General features: G+C 36.0%; 1 protein-coding gene across 2 annotated transcripts in view; it reads right to left on the bottom strand.

Annotated features, from left to right (window-relative positions):
* Nucleotides 1-19,694, bottom strand: part of TRIM33 (tripartite motif containing 33) — a 136,903-nt gene that overhangs the window by 12,303 nt on the left and 104,906 nt on the right. For both annotated transcript variants that reach the window (XM_065906627.1, XM_065906631.1), the window contains exons 10-13: nucleotides 18,975-19,139; nucleotides 12,096-12,296; nucleotides 3,515-3,647; nucleotides 813-876 (exon numbers count right to left, since the gene is read on the bottom strand). In XM_065906627.1, the coding sequence (XP_065762699.1) occupies nucleotides 813-876; nucleotides 3,515-3,647; nucleotides 12,096-12,296; nucleotides 18,975-19,139 (563 nt within the window). The remainder of the gene's footprint in view (nucleotides 1-812; nucleotides 877-3,514; nucleotides 3,648-12,095; nucleotides 12,297-18,974; nucleotides 19,140-19,694) is intronic.

Below are 19,694 nucleotides of genomic sequence, written 5' to 3'. Positions count from 1 at the left end.
AATTTATTCTGCCTTTCCAATAATCAAATAGTTGGCAGAAAATTTTTCTTTACGTAAGTATTCAAAGAAGGTATAATACAGTAATTAAAATATCATTTTCAAGCCAGTAAAAAAAAAAGCTGAGGCACTGACAATCAATGGTTGCTGTCACAAAAAAATCTATGTTTTGTGACCCTGATAGTATACATTACCACAGTGAAGTAGTATCCCCAATCCCTTTCCCTCAAATCAAACCTGAATCTAATCAAACCTCCTGACCTAAACAGCAATACAGAGAAGAAATCAAAAGGTAGTTTTTACATGAAAAGATGGTGAAATGAGGAAAACTCTTTAAGAAAAACAATACATTTCTCTTCAACAAATACAATGAGTTTGACCTCAATGTACATGTTGATGGCAATATATAGGACCTATCTGAATCTGATTAAACAAAAATCATTTTAAAAAAAAGTATTTATGAGAAAAATTGGGAAATATGAACATTAACTAGAGCTCTATTGATTAGAGTTAGCTACCAAATTTTTTTTAGGTGTGTAATGGTTCAATGGTTATGAAACTTTTAAATCCTTACCTTTTAAGTGATATATATAGAAACAGTTCCAAATAAAATGACAAAATGTCTGAAATTTATTTAAAATAAATTTAGACTGGGGAATGGGTGGGAGTATAGAATAAATAAAGACTGGCCATAACCTGATCATTGTTGACGATGGCTGAAAAGTATATGGGAGTTCATTATAATAGTCTATTTTTCAAAATACATATTTGATTTTTCTTAATAAAAATAAAAAAGCTATTAATGTAATACTCACCTGCCTCGACTACCAGTACTAGAAGTACTAGGGGGTCTCACAGGTGTGTGAGAATTGGATAAACCTGAAAATTAATAAGTCAAAATGAATATCTATGCAGGTAAGAAAATTCAGAATTCTATCTACCCACTACAGAATTCAAGTATTATAAAACAATTCAGCAATTCTTGGAAATCAGACCTAGTCTTAGTCTGTAAGTCAAGGATTTCATGTGTAATCATTGGCAGCTGTCAATCAGGTTCTCTTAGCTGAGCCCAGAAAGCATTCTCAGAATCCTCTCAGAGCAACACTATTCAATCAATGGAAACTACCATATCAAGAGAAAGCTATTTGCGATCCCACCCAAAGTCATTTGATAAATATCCTACCTATATTAATTATTCTTTAAAAGTCCTGGCATACATTCATTAAACCTTAAAAATAGTATTAATCAAAAAATGTATTAAATGTGGATTTTTCATGAGATGCATCATTAAGTCTGAACTGTTCTAACTCTAGAAATAATGAGGGGGTATGTTTCAGGAAGAAACATGAAAAATACATTCCATAACCACTTCCACAGTGTCCATCTATTTCGAGCTGCTTTAATCATTTGTTCATGTGATAGGGTTAATAAAACTGGGTATCTCATGGACTTGATTGGCCACATTTTAACTGCAAACTGAAAATTCACTTGCCCTTTCTCATTTCTTGCTTTTTGAACAAATTTTCAATTTTTTCATTATTTAACAAAGTGTTTTAAACTTGAGTTGAAACCAAAGAACTCTTCAATTGACAACCTGTACTGTAAAATAGAAGGCATGGATAGTAAATACATCTACAAATCCAGCAAAAAACATAAATATAGCTGGAGGCTGAGGGAGGGGAACATCAGATTTCTAAAGAGCATACACCACAGATACATATTATTTCAATTCACTGAAGACTGCCAACAACATTTGAAGAAAAATAATTAAAGCAATCAGGGAAAAAAATTATTATAATGGCTAAGTTTATGTCTCAACTTGACTAGAATATGGTACCCAGTTCTTTGTGGAAAGGTATTTATCAGGTTGGTGCAAACGTAATTTTGGTTTTTGCGTTGTTGAGATTTGCCATTTGATACTGGAATACATTCTAAATAAATGTGGTTATGTCATACATCATTTTAATGCACTTTTTTTTGCTAATTTCTCACTTTTTTTTGCTAATGACTTATTACTTGCTGTTTATTGTATATTTATTTTAGACTAGGGAGATGATGTTAGACAAAAACCAAATTTATCTCCTCTTTGAGAGATTTTCTTATTTAAGTTCAAAATGGGTTGTAAAGTAGCAGAGACAACTCGCAACATCAGCGACGCATTTGGCCCAGGAATTGCTAACAAACACACAGTGCAGTGGTGGTTCAAGAAGTTTTGCAAAGGAGACAAGAACCTTGAACATGAGGAGTATAGTGGCCAGCCACTGGAAGTTGACAACGACCAGTTGAGAGTCATCATCGAAGCTGATCCTGTTCCAACTCACAAGAAGTTGCCAAAGAACTCAACATCAACCATTCTACAGTCATTCAGCATTTGAAGAAGTTGGAAAGGTGAATAAGCTTGATAAGTAGGTGATTCATGAGCTGACCAGAAATCAAAAAAATTGTCATTTTGAAGTGTTGTTTCCTCTTATTCTACGCAACACCACCAATCATTTCTCTATCAGATTGTGATGTTGATGAAAAGTGGATTTTATACAACAGCTGGTGATGACCAGCACAGTGACTGGACCGAGAAGCTCCAAAGCACTTCCCAAAGCCAAACTTGAACCAAAAAAAAGGTTATGGTCTCTGTTTGGTGGTCTGCTGCCTGTCCGATCCACTACAGTTTTCTGAATCCTGGCAAAACCATTACATCTGAGAAGTATACTCACCAAATCGATGAGCTGCACCAAAAACTGCAATACCTCAGCCAGCATCGGTCAACAAAAAGGGCCCAATTCTTCTCCACAAACCTGACCGCATGTCAGACAACCACTGCTTCAAAAGTTGGAACAAATTGGGCTACAAAGTTTTGCTTTATCCACCATATTTAAGTGACTTTTCACCAACCAACTACCACTTCTTTAGGCATCTCAACAACTTTTTGCAGGTAAAATGCTTCCACAACTAGTAGGATGCAAAAAAATGCTTTCCAAGAGTTCGTTGAATCCTGAAGCACGATTTTTATGCTACAGGAATAAACAAACTTATTTCTTATTGGCAAAAATGTGCTGATTGTAATGGTTCCTATTTTGATTAATAAAGATGCGTTTGAGCCTAGCTATAATGATTTAAAGTCAAGGTCCAAAACCGCAATTACTTTTGCATCAACATGATAGATGTTACTGACATTTAAATCAGTAGATATTGAGTAAAACATAATGAAGGTGGGTCTCTAATCAGTTGAAGACCTTAAAAGATTGAGTTCCCTAGAGCAAGAAGGAATTTAGCCTCAACTCAAGACTGGCATCAACTCCTCCCTGGGTGTCTACTCTCCTGACATGCCCAGCAGATGTCAGACGTGCCAGTCCTAACAATCACATAAGCAAATTAATTCCTTAATCTGTCTCCTCTCTCCCCCCCCACACACACACCCCTCTACTACTGGTCCTGTTTCTCTGGAGAACCCTAATACATACACTGAGAGATACTTTTTTAAGGTGTTACAGAAATGAGGTGGTACCTCAACTGACTTTACCTGATGATCCTGGAGATAGGGCAGAGGGTCCTGGGGAGGGATTCATGGTGCTTGTGGGCTGTGGGGGTAGGTGACTGCCTGAGATGTATCTACTTAGTAGATTATCTAAACTACTTGAACCAGCATCTTCCAACTAAAGAAAAAGAACAAAAAGATAAATTTGCTTTGATTAAAAGTAGATAACTTATTTCATTAATATAATCATTTATACTCAGTTTACTAAAACAGATTATCCTATATCAAACTCAGCTTAACTGTTGCTTCCTTATCCTCCTGAAGACCCACACAATATAGTTTATGCAAATATAGCTATAATTAAAACGATTCAATAAGTACCTGGCAGCTCCAGACAAAGCCCAATAACCCACTAAATCCCTTGTGTTTTACTATGAAAATAGCTCTGACACACCCTTACACTTTTGCCTTTTCTCAAGGCTGATGTAGGATCCTGTTTTCAGCATCTTTGTCCCTCTAGCATCCCCCTAAGTTTATTTCAACATCCATGGTTGTGCCAAAATCATTCAACTAATTAGATACCTGATCATGTCTGTATCTAATTTAAAAGTTCTGAAAAGTCTATTACTCAACAGAAAGCCTTTAGCTTGAGGTATAAGGTCCCTTATTACACACAAAAAAGGAGGCACTCAACAGAAAAACTAAGACCTTTTAGTACACTGGATGCAGTAAGTTAAAAGCCAGAGGACCTGGCACTGTGACTTTAGGCTAGTTCCCAATGTGAACATCAGTTCCCTATCTTTAAACGTCCCACTCACAAGGAAGAACTGTGATGATGAAACGGAAAAATATTTATGTAGAAAAATAAGTAGTAGCAAAAAATATTTATGAAAATTACCTTAAGAAAAATTTTACACTATTCCATATCAGAAATGGTCAAATTATTAATTAAATAATTGCTCATCTTCTTGATCTTCTTGCTTACTTACTGATCTACTTTTACCCATACCTGCCTCTTTTAATCTTCTCTCTTACTAGAGGCAAGATCACTTTTTAGGCAAATCTACTTCTCATTCAAAACAGGAAACTGGGGCCTGGTGGTTAAGAATTCACCTTGCAATGTAAGGAACGACAGTTCAAACCCTGGTCCAGGAAGATCCCACATGCTGTGGAGTAGCTAAGACCATGTGCCGCAACTACTGAGCCAGTGCTCCAGAGCTCCTCCGCTGCGACTACTGAGCCCACACGCTACAATGATTGAAGCCTGTGCGCCGCAACAGGAGAAGCCACTGCAACAGAGGCCCCCGCGCGCCACAGCGAGTAGTTCCCTCTCTCCACAACTGGAGAAAGCCCACGTGCAGCAGTGAGGACCCACCACAGCCAAAAAATAATAAGTCTTTAAAAAAAAATCCCGAAAACCGAAGACATATTGGCACATTTACTTTGCACTCTCCTTTTCCCCTCAAAATCACACTGATTTTCAAGGCTATAAAACAGGAAAGAGTGACATCAAATCTTGAAGAAAAACTACAAATATAAACCAAGGTAGAACCGGAATGACATAACAATGATCAGAACAAAGCAGCCCACACCACACTACAGGCAAGAAAGGACTCTCCTAAAGTAAACAGCTTTCATCATAAAAACAAGCTGAACCTATCAACAAAGTGGAGGGAAGGTACCTCAAGACAATAAGGGTCATTTATGGTAAGCCCACAGCTAACATCATACCTAACAGTGAAAAGCTGAAGTGAAAGCCTCTCCTGTGAGATAAGGAAAGACAAGCATGCCCACTCTCACTACCACTATTCAACATGGTATTAGAAGCCTAGCCAGAGCAACTAGGTAAGAAAAAGAAGAAGTAAAACTGTCACTATTTGCAGAGAACATGGCATTATATACAGAAAACCCTAAAGACTTCACCCAAAACCTGTAAGAATAAATGAATTCAATAAAGTTGCAAGACACAAAAATCAATATATGAAAATCTGTTGCATTTCTGTACACTAATAATGATCTATCAGAAAAAGAATTTAAGAAAACAATCCCAGGGGAGTTCCTTGGATTGCCTAGTGGTTAGGATGCCAGGCTTTCACTATCAGGCCCAAGATCAATTTCCTGTCAGGGAAATGAGAACCTGCAAGCCGGGTGGCATGGCCAAATAAATAAAGAGGCCCCCCACTCACTGCAACTAAAAACTCAGCACAACCAAAAATTTAAAAAATGAATATATATAATTTTTAAGAGTACTTAAAAAATAAAATCACATGAAAAAGAATAAACCACCTAGGGATAAATTTAACCAGGAGGTCAAAGATATATACACTGAAAACTGTACAACATTGATAAAAGAAACTGTAAGACACAAATAAATGGAAAGATACTCTGGGCTTGTGGATTGAAGAATTAATACTGTTAAAATGTTCATAATAATTAAAGCAATCTTCAAATTCAGTGCAATCCCTATCAAAATTCCAATGGCAGTTTTCACAGAAACAGAACAAACAATCCTCTACAACTTCTTTGGAACCACAAAAAAACACAAATAGCCAAAGCAATCTTGGGAAAGAAGAAAGTTGGAGGCATCATAGGCCAGAATTTCAAAGTCACAGTAATTAAAACAGTACGATACTGGCATAAAACCAGACATACAGATCAATGAAAAAGAATAAAGACACCAGAAATACACTCCTACATGTATGGTTAATTAATATAAGACAAAGGAACCAAGACTGTACACCAAGGAAAGGATAGTCTCTTCAATAAACAGTGTTGGGAAAACTGGACAGCCACAAGCAAAAGAATAAAACTAGACTATTATCTTACACCATACACAGAAACCAACTCAAAGTGGATTACTCAAAGACCTGAATGTAAGACCTAGAAGAAAACATAGGTAGTAAAATAAGCTCCTGGACACTGATTGTGGCAATAATTTTTTGGATCTGATTCCAAAAGCAAAATTAAACAAGTGGGACTACATTCAAACTAAAGAGCTCCTTTAGGAAATCATCAACAAAATGAAAAGGAGACATACGGAATGAAGAAAATATCCATAAATCATATATCTGATAAAGGGTTAATATCTAAACTACATAAAGAACTCACACAACTGAACAGTAAAAAAAACTAAACCATCTAGGGACTTCCCTGGCAGTCCACTGATTAAGACTCTGTGCTTCCACTGCAAGGGATGTGGATTTGATTCTTGATCAGGGAACTAAAATCTTACATGCAACTCCCCAAAATCCAATTAAAAATTGGGCAGAGAATTTGAATAGACATTTTCCCAAAGAAGACACAGAGATGGCCAACAGGTACATGCAAAGGTGCTCAACATCACCAATCCTCAGGGAAATGCAAATCAAAACCACAATGAGGTATCACTTCACCCTAGTTAGAATGACTATTATCAAAAGGACAAGAGATAACAAGTGCTGGTAAGGATGTAGAGAAAAGGGAACCCTTGTGAACTGTAGTGAGAGTGTAAATTGGTGCATCCATTATGGAAAACAGTATAGAAATTTCTTTAAAAGTTAAAAACAGAACTATCACATGATTCAGCAATTTCACTTCTGGGTATTTACATGAAGAAAACAAAAACAATAATATTTTTCAAATTTAATTTTTTGGCCACATCAAGGCACGCAGGATCTTAGCTCCCCAACCAGGGACCAAATCTGTGCCCCCTGTAGAAGCATGGAGTCTTAAACTCTGGACCACCAGGGAAATCACCCGAAACACAAATTTGAAAACATATATGTGCCCCCATTTCACTGCAATGTTATTTATAACAACTAAGATATAAAAATAACCTTAAGTGTCCATCAACAGATGAAGAAACAAAGCTATAGATAAATGAATAAAATTGTGTGATATACGCATATACACAACAGAATAAATATTAGCCATAAAAAGGAAATCTTGTCACATGTGACAATATGAATGGCTAAGTGAAATAAATGAATGAATAAGCTAAGTGAAATAAATCAGACAAATAGCATATGGTCTCAGTTATATGTGGAATTTAAAAACAAACAAAAATAGAAACAAGCTTATAAATACAGATAGATTTGTGGTTGGCAGAGGTGGTAAGTGGGTAAAAGGGATCAAAAAGTACAAACTTCCAGTTATAAAATAAATCATGGGGAGGTAATGTACAGCATGGTGACTATTAATAATACTCTATTAAATATCTGAAGATTTACTTTCTTAGCAACTTTCAAAGTCCTCCTCTCACACATACAAAATTTTTATGTATGGTGACTGATGTTAACTAGAATTACTGTGGTAATCATTTTGTGACGTATATAAATATCAAATTACTATGTTGTACAACTGAAACTAAGTCAATCATACCTTAATTTTAAAAAAAGGTAAATAGGCCTTTCTCATAAAGCCCTTTAAAGTCACAAATAAAAGGCAGAAAGTGAGAGCATGCTGTGGGCTAGCTAGAGGGATGATTAAGAGATATGAAGAGTCGTGCCTGCTCAATGGTCACCGCTACTGGCCAAGGATTCACTTGTTAAGCTGTAACTACAGGAAAAAATCCCTAGCTGTAACTAGTTACCTAGAGAATCTGTGAGGAGGAGCAGTTCCCAACATGGGCCACAGACAGAAGTTGAGCTATATCTCACCTAAACGTAAAGGACTGGATAAGAGAATTCAAAACAGACATGAAAGGTCCATGTTACCTATTTCTATTACCACTCCTTTTATACCCTCCCACCTACAGTTTGTATCTCTGGCCCTAGTGACAACCCTAGAGTTAGAAGAGTGAAAATATTAGGAAGAGGCAAATTTCAAGTACATAAAAGGGCTTCTCTGATGCCACTACAGCACCAAAAGGGGAATGCCAGTGCAAGTATTTATCTCGATGTTTCATCATGCATGGATTGAGTCACTATAACTAAAGTCAGAAGTCTAACCGGAAAAATATTAATTCACTTATTTATTAAACCAATGTTAGTTAAGTGTCCTTGAATAATGGCATGGAACAGGTAGGTGTTATATAAATAATCTCTAAGAATTCAAAGGAAAAAGACAATCTACAAAGGAATGTAAATAATCAATGAACTGGACTTCCCTGGTGGTCCAGTGGTTGAGAATCTGCCTGCCAATGCAACAGACAAGGGTTTGATTCCTGGTCCAAGGAGATCCCACACGCCACAGGGCAACGGAGCCCACGTGCCACAACTACTGAGCCCACGCTCTACACCGTGTGTGACTCGTGCCCGAGAGCCTGTGCTCTTCGGCGAGAAGCCACCACAACGAGAAGTCCAAGCACCACAGCTAGAGTGGCCCCCGCTCACCACCACCAGGGAAAGCCCATGCAGCAAAGACCCAGTGCAGCCATTAATGAGTCAGTAAACATGTTTAAGGTCAATGAACCTAAAAAAAGATTAAAAAAACCACACGAATTAAAGAAATATAAATGAAATCAACAAACATCATTTTTACCTATCACATTGGTAAAGATGGAAGACAGCCACTATCAGGAACACAGTACAGAATGGGTATTCTATAACATTTAAATTTACATGAATACCAGAAAGACACATACGGTTTTCCCAAGACCTCATATTATCCAGTATAGTATCCAAATAAATTACTATGTCAAGTATGGAAAACTATTTACAAAGAATTTAACACATCTACTGTTTAATAATCTAATAATAATAATTTAACACATCTATTGTTTAATAAATCTATTCTATTCAAAAAGAATCCAGGTTCATCATATATTCCCTCAAAGTCAAAATTACTAACACATATTACAATTCTTCTGGAGATGAATAATAAAGTGAAATTAAAAAAATAATTCAACTTGAGAGAAGTCTATTTAAATCAACTTCTACTCTACACTGGATAGCTGTAATGACCAGTATTAAGATATATCAGCGAACACCTGAGATTGCTTTGTATTTATTTCCTGTCTGCACTGCATAGTTAATGCTCCCTTGTCTGCTTCCTGTGTAACCTCCCCCACACTTCTTTTCGCTATACCATAGAAAACTACAGGGTAGGAGAAAAAGTATGCAATTCTTCAAGAGACTATAGGTTTACTTCCCTTTCTATTTTTGGTTGTACTTCTGTGGTAACCATCTCAAACTGCTTTAAAAACAGGTGTCAATGAGTATTTGCAAAGGAAGCATGTTAGCTGCTCAGTCATGTCCGACTCTTTGCAATCCTATGGACTGTAGCCCACCAGGCTCTTCTGTCCGTAGAATTCTCCAGGCAAGAATACTGGATTGGGTTGCCATTTCCTGGATTTTCCCGACCCAGGGATCAAACTCCCATCTTCTGCATTGCAGGCAGATTCTTTACCATCTGAGCCACAAGGGAAGCCCAGAGTGTTGGCACGGATGTGGAATAATTGAAATCCTCATACACAGACACTGGTGAGAATATAAAATGGTGCAGCCACTGTGAAGAGTTGGGCAGTTTCTCAAAAACTTCTATGACTCTGAAATTTCACTCCCAGAAATTTAGAAAACTGATAATCTATGTTCACAAAAACTTACACACAAATGCTCATAGCAGCATTACTCCTAAGAGTCAAGAAGTGGAAACTCAAATGTCCATCAACTGATGGAAGGATGAACAAATTTGGTATACTCACAGAACAAAATATTCAGACAAAAGAAGGAATTAAGTACTGATATATGCTACAACATAGATGGATTTGGTAAACATTATGCTAAGTGAGAGATGCCAGAAACAAAAGGCCACATACTGCATAATTTCATACATACAAAATGTCCAGAATAGGCAAATTCATAAAAACAAAATAAATTTGTGGTTTCCAGGGACTGGAAAAAGGGAAATGGAGAGCAAATGGGTAGTTTCTTTTAGGGTGACGAAAATGTTCTGGAATTAGATAGTGGTGATGATTGCACAATCTTGTGAATATACCAAGAACCACGGACTATACTGTCCATTTCTTAAAAGTTGGATTTCATGGTACGAGAATTATATCTAAATTTTTTAGAGCAGACAATACTTTAATAAAACAGTAATAAAAATAAAGTTAGGCCATATGTCTGCAAGGAAGAAAAATTTCATAACAGAAAACATGGATCCTGTTCTTCCTATCGCACTTAGAAAAACTAAAGATGGGAAAGGGATATATTCTGGAACTTCCTGTCTTGATCTCAAAGCTCTTGCGCAAGGTAACAAGAAAAGTCTAATAACGGCTCATTTGCCTTATGATACCCAGGCTTTTCAAAAATGTGGAGCATCCATCCTTCCTTCATCTGTGCTCTGTTAGAGTGGCCCTAGAAAATTATGTTAAGTTTGACATTAGCAACCTTTCTTTCCCTTTGAAAGTTTCTTAAGAATTGGAACCAAGTCTTGTTTCCTTTTACCTTCAGCATCCACTTCAGCATGCAATGAGTGCTTGAATGACTCCTTTAACACTGTACCTACCTATCCCTGGTTGCCCAGAGCCCCTCAATACTCTACTTTTCCACACCTACAATCCCAAACCATCTCCCCGCTATCTCTATGGACAGCAGTGGGAGAGAAATGGATTTCTAATCAGGTGCTAGGCTTTGAAATGCAACTTACCATTTATTGGGTGACTCTGAGAAGTAACTAACCTCTCTCACTCTCTTTCATGACATAGGGATACTATAGATACCATATGAGATGATTTCAAGCATTAAACTGAAAATTTATAAATTATAAGCTTACAACTTACAAATTTTATTTTTTATTGATATATTCCAAAATTCTATACTGTACAGTCCAGTACTCTCAACACCACTACACCTACCAATCACTTAGCCGAAAGATTTCTCCTATTACCAGGGAAGCAATCAGATTAAGAGAATTCACAAGTTAGTGATTCTGAAACAATTCTGAAGTTATAGAAACATCCTTTAAAACTAATACTATAAATCCACCAAATACATAATACTAAATTGCAGCCACGAGAGTCACAGGTCCTAATATTTGAGTGATTTCACTGCTCCTTGCTCCCACAGTGACCCTTGACTCTGAATAACTCATACTATACATGGGATTACTCAATACAACCTTCAAGTTTTATATTTCATTTTCTAAAAACGCTTTTAATTCAAATACCCTTTTAAAATTTTAGAAGGCACCAAATGATATTTTTCTTCAGAAAAATAGGTGAAAGGGACACAACAGCTCAGAGACCCATCCTGCCCATCTTCTACTCCTCACTATTACTTCCTCTCTCAGTACCACCCCTGTACATGCCTGATATCTAAACCTTCCAACCTCCTTTCTCAGTTGAACCTATTTGCATAAGTCTCTTTTGCACCTAACAGAAGATTCCCAAAAATTTAATTTATTTTGGTCCTGGGTCTTCTCTCTGGATCTAATGAAGCAAAAGTGCTGCATTAAACACTAGGTTTGCCTGTTGGTAGATGATAGATAAGCAAAGCTGACACCCTGTAGCTTTAAAATATTAAGAAGTACTAGGTCTAGCACATGTAAATTTTTAAGATTCGAATATTTAGACCAAATTTTTTTTGAAATTTCAAAAGAAATATTGCAGCTGAATTAAAAAAAAATACAAAAGCAACCAGAAATACATATTCAACTCCCTAATTAACACAAGGTTTTAAATCTCTCATTGAACTTAAATACAAACCTGTATAGGTGGAATATCTGGCAGCGATGGAAGGTTTTCTGGATTGGTAACTGAGGGAATTAGTTCTATAGCTGTAACAGATGGGCTGGTGGGACCCCGATTTGCATTCGCCATAGTAGCCGTAGTAGGGCTGGTTGGGTTGACTGGGTTGTTATGCACTGACACAACAGGAAAGGGTCCAGCATGCCCTGGGTTTGAATGCTGTTAGGAAAAGAAGATATTATCATTACTTGATCTGCCAGGATGGCCTAGTATGAGCAGTATCTTGACAACAATTTTCAGTTTAGTAAGGATACACAAATTCAGTGTTTGATACCTGTGGCTGAGAGACAAAGAAGTAGGCCCTCTCAAACTTACACAGGAAAAATAAAATTCAAACAGCCATTTCACTTTCTGTCCCTTTTTTTTTTTTTTTTTTTAATCATTTTCTGTACATTTTTGTATAGTATTTAGGAAAAAAACAAAAACTTGCCAATAATTGTACCCTGTCAGTCTGGTGATATGATTTTACTTGAGAACAAAGATATATAAAAATAGATGATCTGGAAGTCCCTAAAGTTTTCAATCATCAGACACAGAAAACCTCTGTTCTGTCTATATTTCACTTTGACACTTTGGTCTTTTAGTAAATAAAAACAACTGTGCATTGTGTAACTAATATGGTAGAATGATGAATTTACAAATGGAAACCTGGTTATCAATTCCTAACTCTTAATTCTGTGTGACTTTAGGCAAAATCACAATCTTGGTAATTTAGAAATGTGGATAAGGACAAATGAAAATGGACACCTGTCTTTCTGAAGGTTGTTATGAGGATCATCTAAGATAACATATAGAATTTAGAGAAGAGCTAACACCTATCTTACTCAAACTCTTCCAGAAAACTGCAGAGGAAGGTAAACTGCGAAACTCATTCTATGAGGCCACCATCACCCTAACACCAGAACCAGACAAAGATCCCACAAAAAAAGAAAACTACAGGCTAATATCACTGATGAACATAGATGCAAAAATCCTTAACAAAATTCTCACAAACAGAATCCAACAACATATTAAAAAGATCAAACATCATGACCAAATGAACTTTATCCCAGGGATGCAAGGATTCAATATCCACAAATCAATTAACATGATACACCACATTAACACATTGAAAGATAAAAACCATATGATTATCTCAAAAGATTCAGAGAAAGCCTTTGACAAAATTCAATATTCATTTATGATTAAAAAAAACCCTCCAGAAAGCCAGCATGGAAGGAACATACCTCAATATAATAAAAGCCATATATGATAAACCCACAGCAAACATTATCCTTAATGGTGAAAAACTGAAAGCATTTCCCCTAAAGTCAGGAACAAGACAAGGGTGCCCACTCTCACCACTACTATTCAACATAGTTTTGGAAGTTTAAGTCACAGCAATCAGAAAAGAAAAAGAAATAAAAGGAATCCAGATTGGAAAAGAAGTAGTAAAACTCTCACTCTATGCAGATAACATGATCCTCTACATAGAAAACCCTAAAGACACCACCAGAAAATTATTAAAGCTAATAAATGAATATAGTAAAGTTACAGGATATAAAATTAACACACAGAAAGCCCTTGCATTCCTATACACTAACAATGAGAAAACAGAGAAATTAAAGAAATTAATTCTACTCATTATTGCGACGAAAAGAATAAAATACTTAGGAATAAATCTACCTAAAGAAACAAAAGACCTATATACAGAAAACTATAAAACACTGATGAAAGAAATCAATGACAAAAATAGATGGAGAAATATACCACGTTCATGGATCAAAAGAATCAATATAGTGAAAATGAATATACTACCCAAAGCAATCTACAGATTCAATGCAATTCCTATCAGGCTACAAATGGTATTTTTCAGAAACTAGAACAAATAATTTCACAATTTGTATGGAAATACAAAAAACCTCAAATAGCCAAAGCAATTTTGAGAAAGAAGAATGGAAGTGGAGGAATCAACCTGCCTGACTTCAGACTACACTACAAAGCTACAGTCATCAAGACAATATGGTACTGGCACAAAGAAATATATATCAATGGAACAAAACAGAAAGCCCAGAGGTAAATCCACACACCTATGGACACCTTATCTTTGACAACAGAGGCAAGAATATACAATGGAGAAAAGACAATCTCTTTAACAAGTGGTGCTGGGAAAACTGGTCAACCACTTGTAAAAGAATGAAACTAGAACACTGTCTAACACCATACACAAAAATAAACTCAAAATAGATTAAAGATCTAAATGAAAGACCAAAAACTATAAAACTCCTAGAGGAAAACATAGGCAAAACACTCTCTGACATAAACCACAGCAGGATCCTCTAATATGACCCACCTCCCAGAGTAATGGAAATAAAAGCAAAAATAAACAAATGGAACCTAATTAAACTTAAAAGTTTTTTTGCACAACAAAGGAAACTATAAGCAAGGTGAAAAGACAGCCTTCGGAATGGGAGAAAATAATAGCAAACGAAGCAACTGACAAATAATTAATCTCAAAAATATACAAGCAGCTCATGAAGCTCAATTCTAGAAAAATAAAAGACCCAATTAAAAAAATGGGCCAAAGAACTAAACAGACGTTTCTCCAAAGAAGAAATACGATAGCTAACAAACACATGAAAAGATCCTCAACATTACTCATTATCAGAGAAATGAAAATTAAAACCACAATGAGGTACCATCTCACGCTGGTCAGAATGGCTGCTATCCAAAAGTCTACAAACAATAAATGCCGGAGAGGGTGCAGAGAAAAGGCAATCCTCTTACACTGTTGGTGGGAATGCAAACTAGTATAGCCACTAGGGAGAACAGTGTGGAGATTCCTTAAAAAACTGCAAATAGAACTCCCATATGACCCAGCAATCCCACTGCTGGGCATACACACTGAGGAAACCAGAATTCAAAGAGACACTTGTGCCCCAATGTTCATCACAGCACCGTTTACAGTGCTAGGACAAGGAAGCAACTTAGATGTTCATCAGCAGACAAATGGATAAGGAAGTTGTGGTACATATGTACAATGGAATATTACTCAAGCTATTAAAAAGAATGCATTTGAATCAGTTCTAATGAGGCGGATGAAACTGAGCCTATTATACAGAGTGAAGTAAGTCAGAAAGAAAAACACCAATACAGTATATTAACATATATATATGGAATTTAGAAAGATGCTAACGATGACCCTATATGCGAGACAGCAAAAGAACACAGATGTAAAGAACAGACTTTTGGACTCTGTGGGAGAAGGCGAAGGTAGGATGATTTGAGAGAACAACATTGAAACATATATATTATCATTTGTGAAATAGATAGCCAGTTCAGGTTTGATGCATGAGACAGGGCACTCAAGGCCAGTGCACTGGGATGACCCTGAGGGATGGGATGGGAAGGGAGGTGGGAGGGGGGTTCAGAATGGGGGACACATGTACACCCATGGCTGATTCATGTCAATGTATGGCAAAAACCACAATACTGTAAAGTAATTAGTCTCCAATTAAAATAAATAAATTGACTTTAAAAAAAAGAAAAAAAGCTATGGTTTTTCCAGTAGTCATATACGGATGTGAGAGTTGGACTATAAAGAAAGCTGAGCACAGAAGAACTGATGCTTTTGAACTGTGGTGTTGGAGAAGTCTCTTTGAGAATCCCTTGGACTGCAAGGAGATCAAACCAGTCAATCCTAAAGGAAATCAGTCCTGAATATTCATTGGAAGGCCTGATGCTGAAGCTGAAACTCCAATACTTTGGCCACCTGATGCACAGAACTGACTCACTGGAAAAGACCTTGATGCTGGGAAGATTGAAGGCAGGAGACGGAGACAACAGAGGATGAGCTGGTTGGATGGCATCACTGACTTGATGGAAAAGAGTTTGAGCAAGTTTCGGGAGTCGGTGATGGACAGGGAAGCCTGGCGTGCTGCAGTCCATGGGGTCGCAAAGAGTCAAACACGACTGAATGAACTGAACTGAACTGATATACAAAATAAACAAGCTACAAGGATATACTGTATAGCACAGGGAATATAACTAATATTTTATAACTATCAATGAAGTATAATCTTTGAAAATTTTGAATCACTATGTTGCACACCTGAAACACATACTATAGAAAATCAACTGCATCTCAATTAAAAAACAAAATGAAATATTTGCAGTAGGTTTCTGATATATTTCCTCAGGATAAAGAAAATTTCTTATATTCAGTTTACAAGATTACCATGAATTATTACTAACTTTTATCAGATACCTTTCTGATCCATTGAGATGATCCTTAATGTGGTGATTTAAACTAATAAGAGTTGTTTAATGTTCTTGTTTTCTCAAGATAAATTTATTATGTGTGTGATAAACATACATATATATGTGTTATGTTAAAAAAAAGATAACAGATTAAAATCTTTGGGAAATAACTTAGTATACACATATAAATCATCTGAAATATTTTAAAACTTAAAATTCTAACAGTCAGTGATTTCTGTAGGACCCAAAAACTTAAAATTCTAACAGTCAGTGATTTCTGTAGGACCCAAAGTCTAAGAACAATGTTCTAAGATGGTTGGTCTGATTCTGTAGCTTCTGCACCATTCTAAAGGGTGTACCTGCCTCCTGGTACTATTTAAAGGCTTTCCAAGAACTAAGTGGTCACTGTGTATGTGAATACTTTTAAGGAAATTAAAATCTAGATAGTCAACCTTCATATATACTTTTTTTTCTGAAGAAAATCCAATTTACTTAAGAATGTACCATGGTCTGTGAGTTTTTTCCAACTATTTCTTTCAAAACTGTCCTTCTCCAAAAATAAAATATAACACAGGACATCTCTAACTCATCCATAATCTAATCCAGCATACCACCCCAGCATAAAACAAAAAACAAAACCAAAAAAAAAAAAAACCTGAAGAGATAGGCAAATGTACAGTTGAAAATAAAGGCATGAATCGGCGGAGAAAGTGTCCGGCTCTAAAACCTGGGTAACAAATCTTTGAATTGAGTTCTGATACTTAATGATCAACAAAAATGACAAAAGGCCTAAAGAAGTTGTCAACTGATAAATGTTAAATTCTGACTTACTCTTAACAGTAAAAGGTAACAGACATACAAATATGCATAAACGAATAGGAAAGGAAAAAGGCTCTATTGCATAAAGAAATGTATATCTCAAAGAATTTAACTTTTGTTCCCTAATATTCTTAAACCATGTAAATATGCATCTTAAACTGTATAGGAATAATTGTAATGAAAATTTGGTCTAAAGAAAAAGTATCAATGCTTGATAAGAGCATTATAAACAGAAATCAGAATTTTAAAATCAAAAGATATCTTTCCAGCAGAAAACAACAAACTGATTCACAAGTCTATCAAACATAAATAAATTAAGATAAAATTCTATAAAAGTAGATGATAAATTCAAGTCCAAGGAGAAAAAAGTATGTAATTCTGACTTTCAAAAAATAACTTGCTAAGATAAAGAAATATTGTATGATATCCCTTATATGTGGAATTTAAGAAGAAATAATAAAAATGAACTTATTTATAAAACAGAAACAGATTCACAGACTTAAAAAACAAACTTAAGGTTACCATGAGGGAACAATGGGGGCAAAGGATAGTCAGGGAGTGTTGGACCGACACGTACACACTGCTGAATTTAAAATGAATAACCAACAAGGTCCTATTGGATAGCACAGGGAACTCTGTTCAATGTTATGTGGCAGCTCGATGGGAGAGGAATTTACGGGAGAATGGAGACACGTATATTTATGGCTGAATCCTTTTGCTATCCACCCAAAACTATCACAACACCGTAAATAGGCTACAATCCAAGAGAAAATAAAAAAGTTTAGGAAAACAACAACAAAAAAAACAATCTGCTACAGTACTTGGAGTAATATCCACTCCAGTGGATCCACTTACAAAAATAATGCAAGGGTTTTACTTTATAATGTCAGTATTTATAATATGGTAGACAGTAAGCCCTTTGCAACTATTTAAACTTAAACTTGTAATGGAAGTTTTAAATGTCAACCTTCAAATGTGAGGTATTATAGTATGTATTTTTCAAAAGTCTTTCCGAGGTAACTGAGCCAAAAAGTTGGAGGACCACTTCTCTAGGATGGTATTTGTGCAACTTTCGTATGCAGGTCCACCTAAATCAGTACAAGTTCACGTACTTCTGAGTACTCCCCTCCTGTAAATTCTGATTCAATAGATATGGCTCAGAATGTATTTATGGCAAGGTGCCCCAGTAATTCTCATGGCCTTTAAATCATACTTTGAGAAACATCACTCTAACAATGATAAAATGACTTTTATATATAATTAGAAATCTTATGTAAAAGTAATCATACCTCCTATACAATCTACTATTCAAGCAAAGATTAGAAAGAAAACATGCCTCTCTAGACACAAGAGTAGGCATATCCATCCTAAAATTAACAACACTGAGTAAAGAGAGGAATAAAAAAGTCAAAATGTCACATTAAAAGAGAAGAACAATTTCAAGAAACTGAAGTTTTATTCTTAATTTTACCATTACCTCTAGGAACTCTGGGTAAACAACAAGCTCCTTTATTTTTTACTTCTGTAAAATGAATTGGTTGGACTAAATGAGGGATGCTCAACACAAAGCATACATTGGGTTTAAAGACATCAAAGGAGCTCTTAAAATTTAATACAAATTTTATGTGTATTTTCCTGGCACAGGAAGATAACACAGCATTGGTCAAATTCTCAAAGGTATCCATGACCACCCTTCCTCCCTGCTACAACTGATTAAGAAAATCGCTGTCTTTTAGTTTTAAAATTGTATGATTCTTACAACCGTAACTCTAGGCATACTTGTCTTTGGAGGTGTGGCTGCATCATGGAATACTGAGGGCCGCTGTGCCTGGGTATCCCTGGTATTCGGGCAGCATTCTGAGCCAATCTCATCTGATGGGCTTGGAAAGTTCCACAGTTCATGTTGCCTCTTTGCATTGCTTGCACACTGATCAATCTTGGAGGCTGCAAAAGGTAGATATTGCATTTATGTAATAATATTTATAAATCTATCTTTCAATTATAAAATGTTACAGTAAAAATTTTCTCAGGATAGTAAGAAGTGTAAGTCATTCTGCTCGTCTCTTGCCCCAATCTCCTTCTCTTAGACTGTGTTTCAAAGCCTGTCAGCATTAACTTAATCAACCCCAGATTAACAGTTTTGATTTGGATGGGAGAGAAGAGAGCAGGGAAGATACAGGAAAGGAAATGATTTGACCAAAAGCCTAAAGAACATATCAGATACTAGACAGAAACAACACGGTTTTTTGACCCAAAACCACAGGTACAGAATAAAAAAGATCAGGTATATAGGGGTAAAAATGTGTATACCTCCATGGTGTGTGTGCTCAGTCGCTTAATGTCAGACTCTTTGCCAAGAATACTGGAGTGGGATGCAATTTCCTACTTTAGGGGATCTTCCTGACCCAGTGATAGAATTTGTTTCCTGCATACCTCCATAATACTAGTGAGTTAATTGCTTCCCATCTTAACTATTTATCTCTTGTCTTTCCTCATATC

Source organism: Muntiacus reevesi, chromosome 1 (genome assembly GCF_963930625.1).
Source record: "Muntiacus reevesi chromosome 1, mMunRee1.1, whole genome shotgun sequence".
Lineage (NCBI taxonomy): Eukaryota > Metazoa > Chordata > Mammalia > Artiodactyla > Cervidae > Muntiacus > Muntiacus reevesi.
The sequence above is the reverse complement of the archived record's forward strand: the minus strand, read 5'-3'. Positions and strand labels throughout refer to the sequence as shown.